The following is a 22589-nucleotide window of genomic DNA, read 5'->3' as shown; positions in this document are numbered from 1 at the left end:
GATGCATCAAATAGCCTGTGTTCAAGCTCTTCTATGAAATATAGTTTTCTTTTTAGAATGCATATGCTATTATATATATAGGCAACATTAAACCACGAATAGTTTACAGTATGCATTTATAACAAGATCATATAAACCTGCCCAAAAAATGCATGCTAAATTCAGTGGATAACATGAATTTTTAAGAACACAAACCATGATCAAGGACACTGGGTGACATGTGACATCTACTTTATCAACATTAAATCTGGTGTATAAACTAAGAAAGAAAAACGAGTACCAGAGTTGGTATAAAATCCTTAAGATAAAAAAAAAGTAAATCTCTTTGAACTCTGAATAAAAATATTTCCATATATGTATATTCAAATTTTCTGATTCTCTACAAGTTTTAACATTAAAAGTAATCAACAGCCAAAGCACAAACCCATTAAAAAAGTATTTTGACCACAATAAGCTCATTCTTCTCCACAACCCAAATATCTAAACAGTTGTATTTCTCACAACTATTGGACAAACTGAAAATTGATACACATTAATGACAACTTCTGGATGTAAACTCCAAAAGACTTTATCGAAAGAAATAATCATTAGCAAGCTTTCAGTACTATATTTCAACACAGAATGAACAAAATTGCACTTGGCCAACTAGAACCCTCCATTACCAAAAACAAACTCATGTCAGCTACCCAGTATTACAGTGAAAGAAAGATGAGAAGGCATCATTTGGTATGAACACAGCAGCTATCATATTCCTTTACAAATGTCTGTTATTGTGCAAGCATAATTAGGCTAGCCTACATCTGCAGTACTCTTTAAAATTTAACGGTTGTAATATTCTGACTGGACAAACTACTAACAAAACGACTATAACCCTTAATTATTAAATATTTAATCCATTCAACAAATATTTATCAAGTGTCTATAATGTCCTTAGGCCAATGCAGGAACTAGGGAATACAATGATCAACGAAACAAATGAAAAGTTATGTGTCATGGTTGACTAAGTGAAAAAAAAAAAAAAAAAAAAGATCCAACATCTGAGCACTTCAAGAACTGCTTTTATTAAAAAACAAAACAAAACAAAACAAAACAAAACAAAAACAAGGAACTGCTTTTATTTTCCCTTGGCCTACTAAGCAGATTGTATATACACTCACATCCCTTTAGTGTGCTACCATAGCAATAGATCCCAGACTATTTTAAACAGTACTCGTACAACTGAATCTAATATAACACTGTATGTCAACTATACTTCTATAAAGGAAGTAAAAAGTGAGCACTATGAAAGCAAAGCATGCTTTATAATCAGTTGTCTTCCTCTAGGCAAAAAGAGGAGCCCAGTAGCCACACATTCAGACTCTCCGACATTCTTAAGTCTAGTCGATCCTGTTGGCATATGCTTACATTTAGATAAGAGCAAGCAAACAGACCTTCCCTAACTGAGCCATCAAAGGATACAAACTGACCTGTAAAAAAACACACTTCGAGATGGCAGTATTGTTAGTTTTACTATTACAATGACATCCCACAAAGAGCAGAGATGCATAATTCAAATTGCCTAGACTACATTTCATCTATCAATATGCAAGGTCCTGCAATGAAACCTGGCAAAAGCAGTTCTGGACCATGTTTACATAATTATCAATCACTCTTAAAAGCACCAATGAAGTCACTGATGTATCATTTCAAACCCACAACACAGTGAAATATTAAACATTTTCAAATAGCAACAGTATTAGAAAAATTACTTGGCAAAAGAGTACATATTCAAAAACATGAATTTGAGAATGAAAGAACTTAACAGAGTAATTACGAAGTATAAGCAACTAAGAAAACTAAAAACATAAAACTACCCCATACAAAGAAAAACAATGATACGCTTTGCAGTAAACTACAGGCAGATGAGGGACTGGGGTGGGAATGACATGACCTCACAGTTTCATTTCTAGTATCTAAACCAGATGCAAAAGAGATGTACCTATTAACATATAAACCAGCAGAAATGACTATCAATTATAATAATCAGCCCCAGGATCTGAAAATACCAAGGTAAAATATCCAGCAGCCATCCCTGCCACCAACAGAAGCAGCCAGGAAACATTTGCACCCCACCCGGAAATACTGCAGTACTGAAACTGACCATTGCTGTGTGAAATAGTTATTATGCGGTAGAGGCTTCTGCAGTTCAAAGACTACATACAAACCTCAAGGCAGAAAGCATTCTACTGAAAATTAATTTCCAAGCAAGATTTACCTAACATGTTTTTTTAATGTTATGGTGATTTTCTTTTTATACAGCGCTTCTGGTCCACTTGAACAAAAAGGTTCTATTCATAATAATTTCTGTTGACGCTTTTATCACCAAAGTTACCTTTTGTTTTAAAAGCTTTTCACTTGTTCAATATTTCAAAATAACTTCACAGCATTTTGCTTTATATAGACTAAGGAACTTGATTTCTATCTGGAGGAAGAGAATCTATATTCATGTAATTAACATGGAAAACTCAAGTTTCAAGACTTTCTCTTTAAATTGTTTTCATTCTAGCTGTAGAGTCTGTCCTATCTCATAAATCTTTCCAATTACAGAACCCTTCAACTATAGTCCCAATCCTGAAGACAAGCAGTGATATAACTTGTTTTTGTAATTAAGAAATTATTTATGTATGTATAAGTTATTAAAATTTGGAGCAATGTTTGGATTCCAGATCCAATCTCGGATGTTCTGACTCAGTGGGTTGGGGCTGACAGCCTGTAGACCAGAAAAAAAGCTTCTGTAAGTTTTTCCAATGCACAATTGGGGTTAAATGCCACTATTTTCAAGTTTTTAAATTGTGTACTTGCCCCCAAAAACTTTACTTCAGACCAAGTAGGCAAGGTAGTTGATACTGTTGACTATATTCAATTAGCACAGGCATGGCCTTTTGGGAATAAAATGATGGCAACGCCAGGCACTCTGCTGTGGCTACACATCTACAAAACTGAATACGTGGCTCACTGACATTCATGTTCTCCCAGAAGGTTAAAAGACAGGGGCGCCTGGGTGGTTCAATCGGTTAAGCGTCCGACTCTTGGTTTTGGCTCAAGTCAAGATCTCACAGTTCAGGGGATGGAGCCCTGTGTTGGGCTCCGAGCTGACAGCGTGGAGCCTGCTTGGGATTCTCTGTCTGTCTCTCTGCCCCCTGTCCCCCGCACACACCCTCTAAAAACATAAACACACTTAAAAAAGAAAACAGAAGAAGTTTAAAAGACAATTGCATAATGGAATCCAAAAGATGTAGATGAGGGAAAAAAGAAGAGAGGTACTTCAAGCTGAGGAAACCACTTATTTTTACACAGCCCTTATGACAGAGGGTTTTGCGGACGATTTTAAATGAGAAAAGGGAAGGTACGTCACGTACTCTTGCAAGTCACTTTTTTCATTGTTACAGACTGCCACAATTCTAAAAGAACAAATTAAAGCCAACAAATTCATTCCTAAACCTAACAGTCTATGATAAGTGGATGAGACTAGGAAAAGGTCCTGAGACACGATGGCACTTTAGGGATTTGGTCTCTGAGAAGCAGATGCAGAACTGAAACTGGCAAGTTTTGGCAGGGTTAGGAGTCAAGTCCCTCTGCTGGCTAAGCTGATCTGACTGAGGTTCTTTCACAGCCCTCAAACTCAAGTTCTTTTGATTCTCTGTAATACAAGATTATTCCTAACTGTTTTGAGGAGAAACTCTACTGCACACCAGTAACTAACAGCTAACACATCCTGGCAATCTTTACTCAAAAAGGAAGTTTCCCATCTGGTCTCCTCCCAAAGTATCCTTAACAAAAAAGTCAGACAAAAGACACTGTAATACTGAAGATGTTCCAAGTCTTATTACTTCTTTTCACAGCCCTGTTTTCTGGCTCTAGACTTCTATCTGTCTATACCAATACTCCCACAGGACTCATCTCCATTCAAAGCCTTTTCACCTCCCAATCCCAAAACCTGCTGCTTACTTTACCGCCTACAAAAAAGTGAATTAAGCCAATAAATGAGAAATCTATTCCAACACTGAATCAGTTAACAAATGAACTAGTTTATTAACTCCTTAAGACCTACAAAATGTATGATCTTCCATCCATGCATCCACGGAGAACCCCTTTATCCCACACCTTTTTTCCTGTCACGGTGTCCTACTTGTCTCCCAGCTCATTTCTATTGTATTTTACCAAACTACAGGTATACAACTGACCAGAAATTTTAAAACACTGATTCTAGTATGTGTCTAATCTGTGTACACAAATGATCAGGTACAGGATGACTTCTTTTCCAAGTTCTTTAAATCAAGTAGTCTACAATTTGTATTCTTATCAAAATAAGACATATTTACACCAATAACAAATACAAGGAGCACACAATATATATTTTACAAAGGGGATAAAATGATGATTTTTTTTTTCTTTTTTTTTAATGTGCCATCAGATACACTGAATGCTTCATAAAGCTAGCTGTTATGGGTAAACACCAAAAAAGATGCTCTTTGGTTGGAAAGGATTTCTTGCAGGTAAAATATATTTGAGGAGAGAAAACTGAAATGGGAAACCTGGCCCCACTCTAACCCATCCATATCAGAGACAATGGTTACTGCAGATCTATGAGCAGTCATGTCCTTTTCAAACATGTATTTTGGAGGAACTGAAGTACTTCTGCTGTTTATATTACTTTACGCTTAAAGGTATGTAACAGAACTCATGGCAGAAATGAGTATCAAGTTGGAAAAACAAAACTAGGCTGGCAGAGTGGAGAAAGCAGTATGAAGCGGCTAGATAAACCAATTAGGAGATCACCTCAGATCAGAGAATACTATCTAGGAAAGATTAAAAGGTAAAGTACAAGTTGAAGAGTAGAGGAAAGAGGAAAAAGGCGGGCAATGATTTTTGCCCACAAGTAAGTAAAAATGGACAGGGGACAAAATAAACAGTAAAGACCATCCTTTGCCAAAAGAACAGCGATATTACATTCAGGTGAAGCCGAGTTCTACTGCCAATGTGAGAACTAGGGACATGTTGTTTAAAGGCACAAACTTGCAACTAGTAGATACCTAAGTTCCAGAGAGCTAATGCACAGCACAGAGATTACAGTCAATAAATACTGTATTACAAACTTAAAAGCTGCTAAGAGACTAGATCTTAATTGCTCTTACCATACACGCATGCACACTCAAAATGATAATATGTGATGAGGTAGAGATGCTAGCTAATGCTACAATGGTAATGACATTGCAATATATATAAATGTACCCAAAAAAAGGTGGTGTACACCTTAAACTTACACAGTAGTGTTATATGTCAATTATATCTAAATAAAGCTATTTTTAAAGAACTCAAATTTTCAAAATGCCAACTAGAAGAGTCAAGCTATTGAGCGTCATGAAGTATTCATTATTAAATAGGGCAGGGGTAGCCACAGAGAAGTATTAGCAACTGAATTAATAAAACTATGCTGCTAAACCTTCAACAAGGAAATATTACCGACATTTTAGAAACTTAAGGCATGGTTAAAATTACTTTAACAACTAGTATTCAAATTCTAAGCAAGTACTTTTAAAATAGAGTTCACGGTATCTTAATTAAATGAATTTATGTATTTATGTATTCTACATTAAAAAATAAATTATAAGGATGCCTGAGTGGCTCAGTCAGTTAAGCGACTGACTCCTGATTTTCAGCTCAGGTCATGAGTTTGAGCCCCCACATAGGGCTCTGCACTGACCGTGCAGAGCATGCTTGGGATTCTCTCTCTCCCTCTCTCTGCTTCTCCCTGCTTGTGCTCTCCCTCTCTCTCTCTCTTAAAATAAATAAATTTAAAAAAAAATTTTTTTTTTAATTTTTATTTAAAAAAATAAAATAGGGGCGCCTGGGTGGCTCAGTCGGTTAAGCGTCTGACTTAAGCAGCTCAGGTCACGATCTTGCAGTTTGTGAGTTCAAGCCCCCAACGGGCTCTGTGCTGACAGCTCAGAGCCTGGAGCCTGCTTCAAATTCTGTGTCTCCCTGTCTCTACCCCTCCTCCACTCATGCTCTGTGTGTGTCTCTCTCTCTCAAAAATAAAATAAACATTAAAAAATTTTCAAAAGAAATTAACACTGGTACAATACTACTAAAAATAATAAAAATAAAATTATCAAAGATAGGAGGCATTGTCACAGATTACAAAAGTGGTTTCTAAAAGGAAATACATATCCTTGTGCCTTTACTTATTCCTTCTGCCATGGCATAAAAAATATGACAATAAAAGTCCTGAGTCAATAAAAGGTATAAGATCAAATCAGACACCTGGAAATGAAGTAGTTCCTGAAGAAGAGTAAGGGAAAAAGAAAGTGAAAGTGCTATTTCACTCAGTGGTTTCATGTCACATATAATAATAGTACACGGGAGACAAGCCGAATGAACTGGTGAATGGGAACGTTTAGAGAATACAAATGCACTGTCAGTTTGTAGAGAAAAAAAAATTTTTGTTAAAAGGTGATAAATAAAGTCAACCTCTCCCCCTGCCCTCCATTTTTCCAGGCCTTCCTACGAGAGGTATTTATCATTTCATAGCCTCTTCCATTTCATTTATCTATTCAAGAAACACTAAGCACTTGGTAAAATGCCAAACTAACGTGCACATCTCATTTGAGTTCAATCCATTTCCTTTGAATTGTGTCTCTGTGACACAATGGTAAGTCAGTACTTACCATCCTTAAATACCAAATTATAAGGGAACTCATACTGGTATCTAGCCAATTACCCACAGGTTCTCATTAAAAAACGCCACAGTCTTGGGGCGCCTGGGCGATTCAGTCGGCTGAGCGGCCGACTTTGGCTCAGGTCATGATCTCACAGTTTGTGCGTTCGAGCCCCGCGTCGGGCTCTGTGCTGACAGCTCAGGGCCTGGAGCCTGCTTTGGATTCTGTGTCTCCCTCTCCCTCTGCCCCTCCCCTGCTCATGCTCTGTCTCTGTCTCAGAAATAAATAAACATTACAAAAAAAAAAAAAAAAAAAAAAAAGCCAGAGTCTTTACCTTTAAAATCCAAAAAAGTTCCAATGTTGATATATTTAGGGACATGTAAATAAGATATTTGTAAATATTAAGAACATGTAAATATTAAGAAGAATTTCTACACAATCTTCATTAAATGAAAGATACTCTGGCATTAACGGACTGAAGAATATGGGTGTTATTACATCTTATTTTGCATTTCCTTCCTTCACATGAAGGAAATAATTAACAGTCTGCCAGGATGTGAAAATTGGAGGCATTATGTGAAACTATTTGTCAAAATTAGTGTACTTTTATTGAAATAATGATCATACATTGCCTGAAATATGTAACGAATATAAGCAATTATCATTAACGCCATTAAAAAGTAATGAAATAAAACATATAATTAATTATATGGCGTAAAGAGGCAACCAAATCCACCTACGGGGTTATCATCTGAAACAGGGAAGAAACACAACAAACACACATGACCTCTCTACTGACCAACTTAAAAGTAACACCATATGACCGAAAAGTAAGCTAGGCATTAACTTCATATTTCTGAGGGTGGGCAGAGTGACAAAAGTATTAAATTCTAGGATGGGAAAATGGGTTTCACAAACAGTATCTCAGCTGGTCTCAAACGGAGGAGTTTTAGATACATAGTAGACAAACTGAGAACTGAAAAGAGAGGGCTGAAAAAAAAAAATGGCAGATACTTTCACATACATATAAACCTTTACAATAATCTTGTAGAATGGAGACAGTTACTCTAGTACTATAGATGCAGAGAGAGAGGATCAGAAGAGTAAGGCATCTTGCCCAAGATCACACAATTAGTCATAAGGCAGGGCCAAATTTTAAAACCAAATTTGCTTGCTATGAGAGCTGTTTACACAGTACCAAACCAGAATGAATCTGTTGCAGAGATACATTTTGGTAACAAAGTTATTACCAGAGATACAAATAAAACAGGAGGCCCTGGAATCTACTTCATGTGTAGGTGAAAATAAGAAATCTATTATGAAAATAAACTGCATTTTATCATCGAAAACCTGTATACTCTATATCCCTCTTCAGGTGTAAGGGAGAAAGAAAATGAGGTGCAGAAGACCTGACCTGTAATGGACCAACTGTCCACACTGCCCCACACCAAAATCCTCTTTTTTTACCCAACCCTCATGCCAGTAACAGTGTGTTGAGGAGACTGAGCCCTGCTCAAAAACTGGACATAACTGGTCTACAGAGCAACCACATCTTTGATTTAAAAAAAAAAAAGAAAATCAATTGAGAATGGCCATGGGGCCCATTTCTCGCCTGTGACATTTTGCAAAGTGAAGTATTTTTGAAGGGATCAACACGAAGTCATGATCTTTCTTATTTATGACATGATGATCAGATATCTGCTAAGCACTTATCATATGCCAGCACTGTACTAAGCACCTATTCCGCTGTTCTACAATACCTTTCTATAGGAGACGTGAAAAATGAATCATCCCACTTTGATTATATCCTGCAACTTTACTGAATGCATTTATTACTTCGAATAGTTTTGTGGTAGAGGTTTTAGGGTTTTCTACATTTCACTTTGATTATACCTGGCAAGCATCCTTAAGAACAAGCCAACACAGAACAGAGAAAAAAAATGAATCCTTGATGAAAACTTGCATCAGATCAATTAACCATTCCTGAAAGTTGTACTTCACATTATACAAGCTACTTTTTTTTTTTTTAATGTTATTTTAACCAGCTTCATTTGGGAGTTCCTAAGCTTGCAGCCCAAAGCATCTATACCAATAAAGTGTGCTTCTAGGAAACAGCTTCATGTAGTGGTTAAGTCATCAGACATTCCACATCTACCCATATGAAACTAAAATACTAGCTAGCCACCTCAGGGGAGAGAGACCTTCGGATTTCTACCTTCATTTGCACTAAATGTTAAGCACTTAGAATACTATACTCAAACACCTCCTCCTCGACCAAAAATGATGATTCCTAAAATTCTCCTGAAAACAGACAGGGAGTACTGGAGAGAGAAGCCTTAAAAAAAGCTAATGTCAAAATGAGATCAAAATCAAAGGCAACCTTCTCATTATGGAGAAGAGAAATAGCAAGGGTTCCTAAAACTTATTTTTTCTATGCTCACACAAATGAAATAAACATCAGAATGATATCAAGTATTTTAACAAGAAAACTGTACTTACTGAGGTAAAACAATTTTGCTAATATTGCTATGACCTGAAGGTTTGTTAGCCTTGAACTATGCCTGAACAGAAGTTGTACACAGGAAGGTCTCTGTTGAACCTGACTTAGCAGTAACACTTGTTGTTTCCCTTGATTAAAGAGGATTTTAAATATTGCCACCTTCGTGGAAAACAGAGTTCTGCAACCACCGAATTACGTAAAATGCCACGGTGTTGATGTTCAGAGATAGCCAAATTCTATAATATGGTAAACTTTATAGCCACATTTACCAAACTGCTATCAAAAACACTTCTGCCACACATAATAGTCATATTGTGACAAGATTATAAAATGACCAAATAAGATTATTTTGTATTTTAAGACATTGTAAGAGTCTTTGTTAGCTCCTATATACTGTGGATGTCCAAGAGGTAGTTAAAATATGCAAGGTAGCCTATCTGAACTTATTTTCCATTTCAAATCCACTCATAACCCATAGTACACAATTGACTCTTGAACAACACAGGTTTGAATTGCATGGGTCCACTTATATACGGATCTTTTTCAACACATTACAGTAGTATAAATGTATTTTTTCTTCCTTATGATTTCCTTAATAACATTTTCTCTTGTCTAGTTTTCTTTATTGTAAGAATATAGTATACGATACATACAACATATAAAATACATGTTAAGCAACTCTTTAGATTTAATCTTTTAGCTTAACGGTGAAGCTTCCAATCAACAGTAGGCCATCAGTAGTTACATTGCTGAGGAATTGTTAAATGCAGGTTTTCAACTGGGGCGGGGCGACGAGGGTTGGCGCCCATAACCGCCACGTTGTTCAAGGGTCAACTCTTTGACAAGTGCTGCTCCACGTTTGAGGAAAACGGGTAATTTGCAGGCATCCTTTATTCTCCACACTACCTAATTTTATCCTGACATCAATTCATCTCACTGCACTTACCTTTGACAATTGTGTAATAATCAAAATACTTCACAATCAACTTGTTTAAGTGTTTCTGATTGTGTATCATTCTTTCGTATCATCAGCATTGTTCTTCATAAAACTCATGAAAGACAGAAACAGTATTTGCCTAACTGTCTACTTTACAACTCTGGAACAAGGAAACACAGTTTTTAAAATACCTTCAAGTAGTACCTTATTAGTGAATTCAAATTACAACCCACTGTAAAGCCTCTTTATCATTCTTTATCTCCCTCTCACCTCCCCTGAGGACCAAAATAATCTGCAATGGAGATATTTAGAACACGGCAGACATTATAGTCATAAATTCACAAGAACTTAAACTTTATTCCTAGAACTTCTAATCCTTCAAAGAGCAAGGCTTTCATTGCACAGGAAAGCACTATTTTTATGAAAAGCCCGGTAAGACCTAAAGTGATAGCATAGACAGCACAAGAAACTCAGTAACAAATTTGAGAAATATCAAATTTCGATAGTACGTAAAATATTTACCCAACAACATATTATCTTTTCCTAAAGATGTTTATTTTCACAAATCAGCAATTCAAATGACTTGCAGAGAATAGTTTTTTTTAATAATTTAGATTATGAGATGTGTCCTGTTGGCAGAGGTCAAGAGATTTCTAGTGAGACCCATGCAAATAAATAGTCAGAATGGGGTCACAGACACACCAACATTTAGTAGCTCCTTCTGACCTCTATGGTGACCAATCACTTACACTGGACTGATTTAGATGTCCAAATTGAGATTGAAACCTTCACCCTTTCCTGATGACGGACTTCAATTAAAACTTAAAAAAAAAAAAAAAGTCTAATGGTATAATCAGTTACCTATGTCTTAGGATCATAACTACTTTGTACCCTGAAACCCAGCCTTGAGTATCTTCCAGTTCATAGCTAGTAAAACAATTCCTTCACCTAAATTTTCAAATTTTCCTTTTAAGTATCAATGCCAAGATACATTCCAACATTTCTCAATCCTCTAATATTTAACAACAACAACCCACCCCAACCCCCCCAAATGCATAAAATGAAACATTTTATCTTGGAAAAAATCCAATAACCTACCTTTAAACTAGACTCATAGTCTGTATTCACTTTGAACATAAGCCCAAGTCGTAAATGAATTTCCTTGGCTCGACAAAAGCTGGGATCAACATAAAGCACCTCCTGAAATGCTTTAATTGCCCTGAAAGAATACAGACATAAGATATCTTAACTTTTTGAAACTTGCATGAATTTTTGCTTGGTAGCACAGTAAAACTTCTGCTTTATGCAATATGGTTTTAAAGAAAATGTGTTTTACGTGAATGTGTTGTTTAAAAAAAAAAAGAGTAGAAACTGGCACCTGGGTTTTTTATACAATTGAATGTAAATCATCTAATATAAAAGGGAACAGGAAGATCAGATGAATGTATTCTCAATTATCCACATAATATCTTATGGCTTAATAAAATTCTCAGTTTAAATAACCGATTTCATTGTTTCTGGAATTTCCTAGGGGAAAGAGAGGTGGGGCAGATAGGATAGTTTTATTTTTAAGAAAGGAAAAGTTAATCCTGTCTCTAGTCTACTCTGTAAGAATAAGTCTTCATTGAAAACTCTGTCTTCTACATTTAGATTTACAATCCATATGTACCTTATTTTTTATATAGTGTGAGGTCAGATTTCATTTTTTCCATACAGATCCAATAGCCCCGGCATCATTTGTAGAAAAGACCATCCTTACCACAGCTCTGCAGGGCCACTTTGTCCTAAATCAAATAAATGTCCACATTCATGTGGGGCTGTTTCTGGGTTTTCTATCATATATCACTTTCCATTTGTCTATCAGTCTATTTTTGCCCCAGATTCACAATTTATCTTTTATAAAAGGCCTTGATTACCAGTGGAGCAAATAAAATACAAGCATAAGGAACACTCTTCACATTAAGGCATATAAAAATGTATTCAGTGATCATGTAAATGTACTACCTACTAAAAAATAAATTAAAATCATAATATAAATGTCTACTTTGAATTTTGAAAATTGTAATACAGCGGTAACATATGTTGGTCATCATTTTAAATCTCTCTACATTACTTAAGACTTATCCCAAGTACCAGCTAATATATTCTTTATAAAGCTTATCAACTATTCTCTGCCTCTACTTATCCTAGAAAGGTAGCTATTTAGAATCATAGATGATTCCAAAGGAAAAGTCCATCTTTTATATTAAAATACCATAACTCAAAACAGAGCACAATACTTCCTATGTCTTTAAAGGAATTTTATTGTGATTCATGCATTATCTATTTCCCCAAAAAAACAACTGTGTTTGGTTATGTCCATGTTTATTATAACATTAAGGGTTCTAAAAGGTAATGTTCATCGTTGAGGGGTGGGGACAACAGGTGCAGCATCAGATACTTTTATACCTGACAAAATACTTTCTTCCTGAAGAGGAGGTTGGCATCTATGTGTTAAATGGCTTTTTAAATGAGTGGGTGTGTATGTGTCATCTGATGTGTACAGGTACAAGACTGGAGTTAAAGACCTGACAGAAAAGAATTGGTGTAAATTACCATTCTCATTCAAAGGCAGCTATTTCTCAGACTTCAAGATACTTCTCTGCGTGTTAAGAGGTTTTCTTTGTACTTGACTCAAACCTTTCTAATAGGAGGAGGTACGGTTCAGCCTCTGTGATTCTCCTGGTCATGACTAGTGCTACCACCTTATAATAAAATAGGCAATTGTTGGGGGAGGGGAGGCAGCATACAAAAGGTTAGGGAAAAAACAATTGCAGCTATAAAGGAGGCCAATTAAAACACGATACAAGTGGGAAAGGGTAATGCAGGGGTATGGAGAAGCTTCTGGACTAACAGCAATTTTTTATTTCTTGACCCAAATGATGGTTATGAACGTTCATTGTACAAATAACATGTTAAGATGTATACTTACGTTTATACATTCTGAAGTATGATATATTCTGTAATAACCAAAATTGAGGGTGATGCTTCACAAAATGCTAATTAACCTTAACTTACGACATGGGTCAGAAAACTCTTGTGGAATAGGTCAGAACGAAGCAATGTCCACACGTGCCAATAATAAAACCCAGGCAGGCCTGAGTCAAAGACATGAACGAAGAAGAATGGAAGTGGAAGACAGCAAAGAAAAGAAGAAACAAAGGAGAAAAAAGAAGTTAGGAAAGAAAAATGGTCTAAGGAAGGGCGTGTGAGAAAATGCAGTAAGGAGAGCACAGAGCATCAGAAACAAGCCCTCGGGAGAAATTATTTCCTACTCTGTCTTAGTTTCCATCTCCAGCCTTTCTTCTGAACCCCTAAATTTGTAGATGTGTTTTACTCCACAGGTGCCTTTCGTACGGACACCTTATCTGAATGGTTCACAATGTCACACAAGTACAAAAAAACATAGGTTTATTTTTAACAAGTTTTCTATGTATGTTAACACAGTGGAAATTAAAAAAAAAAAAAAATTAACCTATAAGCAAAAACGCATGTTCCAACATACTAGCCTGGGCTACCCTATGTTTATTCTTTAAGGCTGTTAAAAGTGCCCATGAGGGGCACGTGGGTGGCTCAGTCAGTTAAGCGTCCAACTTCTGCTCAGGTCATGATCTCACAGTTTGTGAATTCAAGCCCCGTGTTGGGCTCTGTGCTGACAGCTCCGAGCCTGGATCCTGCTTCGGATTCTGTGTCCCCCTCTCTCTGTTCCTCCCCTGCTCACTCGCGCTCTCTCTCTCTCAAAAATAAATAAAGATTAAAATAAAAATTTTTTTAAGTGCCCATGAGATGGTATGGCCAACACATATCAAATCATCAAGTTCTTCCCATTGTTGTTTCAAAGTTTTCCTCAAATTCAGTATCTTGCAGACTGAATGTTCAATATCTCATTACTAGACGACTGCAATAGATAGACTCTTTAAGGACTACTCTTGCTCTGCTCTGGCTTTCCTGTGTTTCCTCAAACATGTGGCTCCTGTAACGGACTACTAACCATGATACTCTAGGTCAAATCTCCATGTAGCATTTAAGGTCTATGAGCAACACGTACTACTACCTATTCAACTCTATTCCCAGTTATGACCCAATATTGTTCTTCCTCAGCTGTGACCTGGCTTATTTCAGGAATTTCTTTTTGCAAATACCAGCCCTCTTGACTTTGCTGCTTCTCCTCAGAATGGTCTCCTAATCTGAAATATTTTCATTCTTCTGCTTCACCCTAAATCCACTATTACCTAAAAGACCGACCACCCAAACTCAACACCAGCGGTTTTTTTGCTTAGGGTTAACCAGCAGTTAGGTCCACTCTATAATCAAATCATTTTATTCTCTACCTAGTGGTGTGCTATCTCAAGTTCCTTGAGGTTTACGTTCCTCTTTTATTTTTTTTTAATATTTATTTATTTTGGGGAGAGTACAAGCGGGGTAGGGGCAGCAAGAGGGGGACAGAGGATGTGAAGCGGGCTCTGTGCTGACAGGCTGACAGCAGCGAGCCTGATGCAGGGCTCGAACTCACAAACCGCAACATCATGATCTGAGCTGAAGTTGGACGCTCAACCAACTGAGCCACCCAGGTGCTTCTTTTATTTTTAATTCTCTAAATAACACAGAAAACGATTAATTTTAATACATGTTTACTAATGTCATCACTTTTATAGTTGGCTGACTGGGTTTCTGGTGGGGGCAGGGACGGCAATGCTCCAGTCTATTTATTGAGCTTCCCTCATCTAATCAAAAATATCTAGGTTCATTTTCATTTCCTTTTCTAAACTTTTACCTATTTTTCTTTCCTATATGCTTCTTCAGTTTTCCCCCACCTTAGGCGGAAAAAAGGAAAAAGGTAGTGTGTGTGTGTGTGTGTGTGTGTGTGTGTGTGTGTGTGTGTAGCAGGGGAGTGTGTGGAGAAAATAGGTACCACTTAGACTACATTCTAATTTTGGTCATTTTACCACATTCTTATCTCACCAAACTACGGGTAGCCAGAACATGACCTCTGCACCACAAGCTAGACTAAAAATACCAAGACATAAATATTCTGTTGACCTCAGTATTCTGATTGGCAGAGAATTTTAGAACATGAGAAATGGCTACCCAAAACTACAAAATAATTTCTTGATACAATGCCTGGAAAGGTTTACGGTTTTCAAATATTAAAACATATTCTCTAGAAATAATTTTGGCAATGTAAAACACTACATTTTTTACATTTTTGAGGAAAAAATGCCCATGATAATTATGCACAGCAATATGCACTTTTTTGTTGTTTCTAGAAAGTCATTAAAAAGAAAAGACTTCCTAAGGATTTTACCAAACTATAGTAAAAATAATGATATTAACTAAATGTTCCTAGCACAGTTTCAGTACATTTAGAAAGATACATAATAAAACATTTAACTTTTCTAAGGCTAATAAAGCTGAGTCCAGAGATTTCCCTCAGGGATATCTGAAGGGATAAGTGGTCTAATCCCACAAAATTTCATACTAATAAAGGGGAGAATATTCTAGCTCTAAATCAGTAATAACATGTATACACACAACAGTTATCTACTTCCACACATCCATATTAGGAAATTTAGGGGCTCCTTTTAAATGAGACAAATAGATTTGATGAAGTAATCAAAGAGACAAACAAGGCAGCATATTTAAAGGTGGAGATGGTAGGAGAAAGCAGACCAAACACAGTACATGGCACAAAGTTACATAGGTAAAGAAAAATGCTTAATACATTTTCAGGGAAATGTCCATACAGTGTGACGGACACAAAAAATATATTTAGGGGAACAGTAGGCTAGAAGGATCATTTGCGGTTGAACCAGAGAGGACTTTAAATGTGAGGCTAAGTCAGAAATACCACACAAGAGGGGCACCTGGGTGGCTCAGTCAGTTAAGCACTGGACTCTTGAAGACTCTTGATTTCAGCTCAGGTCATGATCTCACCTTGGGATTCTCTCTTTCTGCCCCTGACCTCTCCCTCCCACCCACCCACCCTCCCTCCCTCCCTCTCTCTCTCTCTCTCTCTCTCTCTCTCAAACACACACACACACACACACACACACACCCCATCTCTGTCTCAAAATAAACTTAAAAAAAAAAAAAAAGGAAATATCATACAAGAGTTCTTCACATAGCCATTTGCTAATGTTTTAACACTTCATGGCTTTTTCTGCTCTTTCTAGCCAGTCTTCATTTCGTTACCCCAGACAGTGGTAGAGTTTTACCCTTCCCCTATTGCAAAGATTTATGTTTCTATCCTTAATTTCTCTGGAGCTTAATTAGCCCAAGCCCTTCCAAATTCTCTCTAGCAATCTACGTGTCACTGGTAAGCATAACTTTACCAGAACTGCCTTAGTTAAATGCTAGTTTTGTCAAAACAGAAATGTATATGATAAACAACACATGTTAACATGAACCGTTTCATTTTAATGGAACTATACACTTAAATTAAGCTTTAGATCTAAGAGCATTACTTTGCATTATGATAGCTAAAAAATATATCTTAAATATTAAGCTTTTGCCCGACTCCATGCTAGACAAGCCTCAGGATCAATGGTAGTATCAAAACAACATTAGGTTTATTTGCACCTGAAGTGGTCACCACAATGGAGCACAGAGTCCTACACTTTTAAGAACAATTGTGATTGGTAAAGTGCTTGAGGAATTACCGCTAAAAAAAACCATTACTTGTAACGTGTTAATATTTCTGTTTTTGTAAACTCCCCTCTGCCTCATTCCCCTAACCCTTTTTAAAGTCAACAATGATCACATTTCCTTACCAGGCCAATTAGATTGGGGAGCTTCGTTTCCAAAATCCTATGCCTCTAGCAGAGAATTATGTATCTTTTAGATCTGCCACCATAAGAACCTTCTGATACTGATCAATGGGAATACAAAAGGTTGCTAGAAAGAGGACTGATAAGAATTTTCAGGGGGATATACTTACAAGTACGGCTACAAGTTGTAATAATTTATTACTGTATGTATTTTAATTCCTCTCACTCAAGGATATAGGTTTCTCACTATAAGGCAAGAAGAAACACAGTTCAAGGTACCCCTAGCAATGTAGCATCCTCATGAGCAAGAACAAGTGAAGGCATGGGCACGCGTTCATGCACCTATAAAGGATCAGCTTTATAAAGACTGGTTCTAGGTCTCTGATGTATGTATTTTACATTGTGCTTCTGTATCTTTCCCCTCTGGACATCTCTTTTAAGTTTGGTCCCACAGTACAGAGTAGGATCAACAGTAAAACTGACTAATGATGCTAAGTTCAGTGAGGATTTTACAGTTGCTCTACTACTTTCTGACATGGCTTCCTCTAAGAAGAGAATGCAACTGAAAGGTGGAAAAACTGACCAAAGAACAAATGATCTAGAAGCTAACCAATCAAATCAACTCCAAAAGAAGAAATGGGCAGAATATGGCAAGAAACAAGGCAAACAAATTAACAGATCAAGCTATACTTAATAAAAACTGTTCTCAATAATATTAAGTCACCATCACCAACCCCAACACACATGTTAGTCGCACACATTATCACCAAATACTTAATCTAATAATCAATCACTGACAGAAACCATTACCAAATGTCAAATTTTATTTAAATTACAAATGTAGTAAAGATACAACATTCTGAGATATCCCAGGAAGACCCTTAGAGCTCACAATACAAAAAGGGGTATAACACACTCTTCTCTAGAAACATTTTTTTAGGAAATCCCAGAATTTCATGTAAATAATTGCAGAAACAAGAAAAAAAATGCCTGATCCACGCTACTAAGAGCTACTTACAAATAGAACCAAATAAAACACACGGGTTTAACCTAAAGAAGTTCCTATCACTTAAGGCGGTACTCTGAAACGCACCAAGCTACTCCATGCTAATTCTGCAGCTGTTCAAGAAATAGCAAGATAAGCTAAAAACAAAAGTTGGGGCACAGAGTCTGTGAACAACATCTGACCAGCAAAAGAGAAAACACACAGCTAGGATGGATTCAGACAGAGTGTGAAATACATCATTTTAGGAAGCAGCTAAAGTTGAAACTGAAAACATAATAAGAAAATGGTGGTGACCAGGACAGGGCCGAGAAAGCAGAGGGCACTTGTTAATTCAGACATTGCATTGTCCTTCTATCATTCAGTTTCATTTCTTAGGTCAACTGAAGGATACAGAAATCATATGGAGATAAGGAAGTATGTAATATTAATGTTCCACAGCTATAAGTCTCCTAAGCTGACGTGGTCACATCCTTATTCAATCCAATTTTGAACGGATGATGGTTTCACTTCATTGCCGATTTTACGTCTGTATCTTCAATCTACAGGGAGCTTACAAGTTATCACAGGCAGGCAAAAAATGGCTGCTGTGTCATATACATGTCCATTCCTAAACTGTAGAGTTCCTTGCCTCAGGTTTAAGCTAAATTACTTGTGGCTGGCCATAAAGAATGTACCAATGTGCCCAGGAGAACAACTGCAAAAACGGATTAAAAAGAATAACTACCTGTAATCTTCAAACTTGGGGACAGAGTATAACAGAAAACAATAACAACAACAACAACAACAACAACAACAGATTGGGGAATCTGGGCATAACCTTGCTTCTGCCACTAATTAAACAGTTACATAAAACTGAGTTTTACACACACACACACACACACACACACACACACCTTGGTTTCATCATCTACAAAATTAAAGGAATGAAGTTATCTCTAAGACCACTTCTAGTTCTAAAAGTTCAGAACTGTGTGTTTTATGAATAGAATCTTCAAGAAACTAAAAGTATCTTAAAACAGTCCTCATCTATCCTTGGTTTTAAATATGATGCACTGGACATGAGGCGAAGAGGCTTAAGTTTAGGATTGACCTATAGTAATGGATAACTTAAGAGAAAAAAAAAATTACAGAGCTTCTTCATGAAGATCAATTAAAGTTTTGTAGACTGTACAAACGAACTGAGTGATCTAAATGATTATAATACTCTATACACACACAGGTGTTCTCTAACAATGCAGTGTTTCCACAGATGATCAAAACCCAACAGAACCAAAAGCAAAGAGGGAAGAAAAAGCATATAGAAAAAGTCATCCAAGTCTACAGTTTCATCTTTAGGGAAACCATATTGAATCACTGCCAATCCATATGTAAAAGCTCTGTAATAAATACCCAGGGTGCCCAACAGGTAGATGACAGGGTTATAAACTTTGGCCAAAACCTTCCTTTGGACTCTCACAGCATTCACTCAGGTTAAAATTATGGAGAACAAAAGGGACTCTGACAAAGTTGAATATGCTTCAAATAAAAAATGTCTAGATAGGGCTTTATGGTTTACAAAATGTACATATCTAATCTGATCAAAACTCTACAAAATAGAAAAGGTAAGTGACTACGATGCACTTAAAAATCTCTCTCTCTCTCCCTCTCCCTCCTCTCTCTCTCTCTCTCTCTCTCTCTCTCTCTCTCACACACACACACACACACACACACACACACACACACACACACGAGGAAACGCTGAGACCAGAATACCAGTCTTCCAACTCAAAGTCTATGTTATTTCCATTGGAGAACACTATTATTTTGTCTGGTAAACAAGAAAAATAACAATGGGGCAAAGGCCATAACAACAGGGCCATACACTTTACAGTTTATAAAATCTTATGTACTACTACCATATTTAATCTCTGACTCTGAAAGTAGTAACATTATTCCTATCGTATAAATGAGAGAATCGAGAGCCTGTAACCTGGTGCCTAGTTACTGCAAACTGGAAAGTACTAGCACGTGCGTGAGTGCTTGAGAGAGCAGAGGGACGCACACAGCTAATCCTGTATAGAAGTCTGAAAAGGTAAGGATCCTGGTCATCAAAGATCATTTACCCACAGACCTCGAGATCTGAGAGCAGAGTCACTCTCCAGTTCAAATTACCTGGGGACCACCGATCCATGAGTGACCGAGAAATTCCAAAAGCTTTCCAGTCTAAACCTTCTTTAATCAGAATCTCATACCCTACTCTTTTAGGAACACATACAACTCTAACAATCTAAAGTGGGTCAGTATTTCTGAAAGAACAATCTAATCATTTCAAGAGATTACTGAAAACTATAGGCTTAGTGACACTAAAATACTTTGTATTTATTATACATACACACACACAATATTAAACAAAACAAGCCATTTACTGGAAGTAATTGGAGTTACTAGTTTTACGTCAACTTACCACTGAAATGCATTGTAATGGAAGTAGACCAAACCAAGACCATATAAAAAGGCAGCATTCTGTAAATAAAGGGAAAAAGAGACTTTTAAGAAAAGCATTGATATGTCTAATGCATATGATGTTAATATAAAATACAGCATCCAAGATGTTTTAAGTCATAAAACGATCTTGCATTACAACATATTTACGATATATTTCTACAACATCAAAACAACAGTGATGAGTCAGCAGATGGCACACAATCCAATCGACTTGGAGAGATTCTCTGGTTTGTTTTTAATCAAACCTGCCCTAAAATTAAAAAATTGTGAAGCAGAATTCCATGGGCACATCTAAAATAAAAACCTATTATTCAGGAATAAGAAAATGCTTGGACTATGCTAATCCTCTGCTCTCTTGCTTTTATCTGTATTCTTTCTCTGGTTCTTTGTTTCTTTAACTAGATTTAATTTTATGTTCAGTGCTGCCAGGAAGGTTGTAGTTAGAATTCATAGGAATTGCATAAACCCAGAACAAAATATTAGTGTTAAAAAAAAAAAAAATCACATGCTAAAATGACACATTTGGGGCTCTAAACATATAGTGATTCCTTTTGCGGTACAAAACGGAACGATGCTTAACCAGACTCATTCTGATCTCTGGCCTCCAAAATTGGAACTACCTAGCTACTCCTTTTCTCAAAAAGAACAAATGTTTGAGTATTTATTACATGGTTTTTCTTTTTTTTTTCTTTTTAACCAATCAGTAAGTAAATCAGTTTTAGTAAACCTTACCTGTTAAAAACAAAAAAACAGAAAAAGAAAAAAAAAAGGAAAGCTTTCAACGCTGACCCTTGAGAACAAATTTCTCCAAACCTATATTCTCAAACGTGAAAATTTTAGACTCTTAAAAGAAATGCTTCTCGCCACACAGTCTTGGGCTGCATCTCTCCAGAAGCATACCCTGAGACAGAGGTTTTAGGATAAGTAGTCTACCTGGGAAGTTACCCTAGCAAATACCAGTAAGGGAGTGGAGAAGTGAGGCAGGGAAGGGAAAGAAGCCAAGAAAGGGTGCAGTATGGCTGGTTATACAGCTGGGACCGAATCCTACTAGGGATCTCAAGTAGACAGTATGGAACATTCCTAAATCATCTTGCCCTTTCTCAGAGTCATCTTGCCCAAGTGTGAGGGACTAGAGCACTTACTTATCCCACAACTACTATCAGTCACTGGTCAGAGAACAAGAATCAGCGACGTTTAAAGTATAAAGAAAACTGTCAGCAGCCAGGTGACTTTTTGGCAGGCAGTTATTTTTTTTTAATACTAAGCTTCGTTCTAGGATTATATTGTGCATTTCCTCTGAATTTCAAGTACCTTTCTGGAAACACTGAAAAACGTTTCTTAAGTACAATCTTAGAATGTAATAAATTGAAGACTTGATTTCATTCAATCTTCATTACCCCCAGCTTTCCAATCCAGAAAATTACATGCTACAGGAGTATTCACAGATGTGGGCATTCGCAAAGGTCTCAGAAAACCTCTATTTCAAAAGTTTGTATCTTAAAAAATTTTTCAAATTTGTTTGGAACTGGTTTTTATCAGGATCATTCATTTATCACCCCATCCCCCACCCCCTGAAATAAGCTGAGCGATTACTAGGTGTCAGGGACAATACTCAAGGGCTGAAGAAGCCAAACTGATTAAAACAGAACTTTCCCTGCTCTCAAGAAGTATACAACCTAAGTGCGTGCAGGTGGTGGGGAGCGGGGAGAACAGTGATAACAAGAATGCAGGAGCAGTTAATTCAGTCATGAAGTGTTCCGCCCAGATAGTCTAGACTTGAAAGACAACTGTCTTCTTAGGTGAGGGAAAAGGCAGAGAAGGGAGCAGGGCTGAAAACAGATTGACGTCTTTCACCAATTTTCGTAATTACCCAGAGAAGGTGGTGTGGGGAGGGCTGGAAATAGGACTTTACTGAGGGGAATTCCTGCTTTCGAGAAACACCCTGCATTCTCCCAACGTCCTTACTTTGTTCATAGCTTATCCTTCCCACTCTAGGAAATCCTATCCCTATCCCTGCCACCTTATACATTCTATCCTTATTCAAGATCCACCTTAAATGGTATCTTCACCAGGAAGCTCTGCCGCTTCTCCCGCCTCAATCCAGAAGTAATCTTTCCAACCTCTGAATTTCCAACCTCTAAAACTGGCCTCAGAGCAC

General features: G+C 36.9%; 1 protein-coding gene across 5 annotated transcripts in view; it reads right to left on the bottom strand.

Annotated features, from left to right (window-relative positions):
- The window catches only part of KDM6A (lysine demethylase 6A), a 204722-nt gene that overhangs the window by 85147 nt on the left and 96986 nt on the right, over positions 1-22589 (bottom strand). For all 5 annotated transcript variants that reach the window (XM_027054049.2, XM_027054051.2, XM_027054050.2 and 2 more), the window contains exons 5-6: positions 20391-20449; positions 11234-11354 (exon numbers count right to left, since the gene is read on the bottom strand). In XM_027054049.2, the coding sequence (XP_026909850.1) occupies positions 11234-11354; positions 20391-20449 (180 nt within the window). The remainder of the gene's footprint in view (positions 1-11233; positions 11355-20390; positions 20450-22589) is intronic.

This window comes from Acinonyx jubatus, chromosome X (genome assembly GCF_027475565.1).
Source record: "Acinonyx jubatus isolate Ajub_Pintada_27869175 chromosome X, VMU_Ajub_asm_v1.0, whole genome shotgun sequence".
Taxonomy (NCBI): domain Eukaryota; kingdom Metazoa; phylum Chordata; class Mammalia; order Carnivora; family Felidae; genus Acinonyx; species Acinonyx jubatus.
The sequence above is the reverse complement of the archived record's forward strand: the minus strand, read 5'-3'. Positions and strand labels throughout refer to the sequence as shown.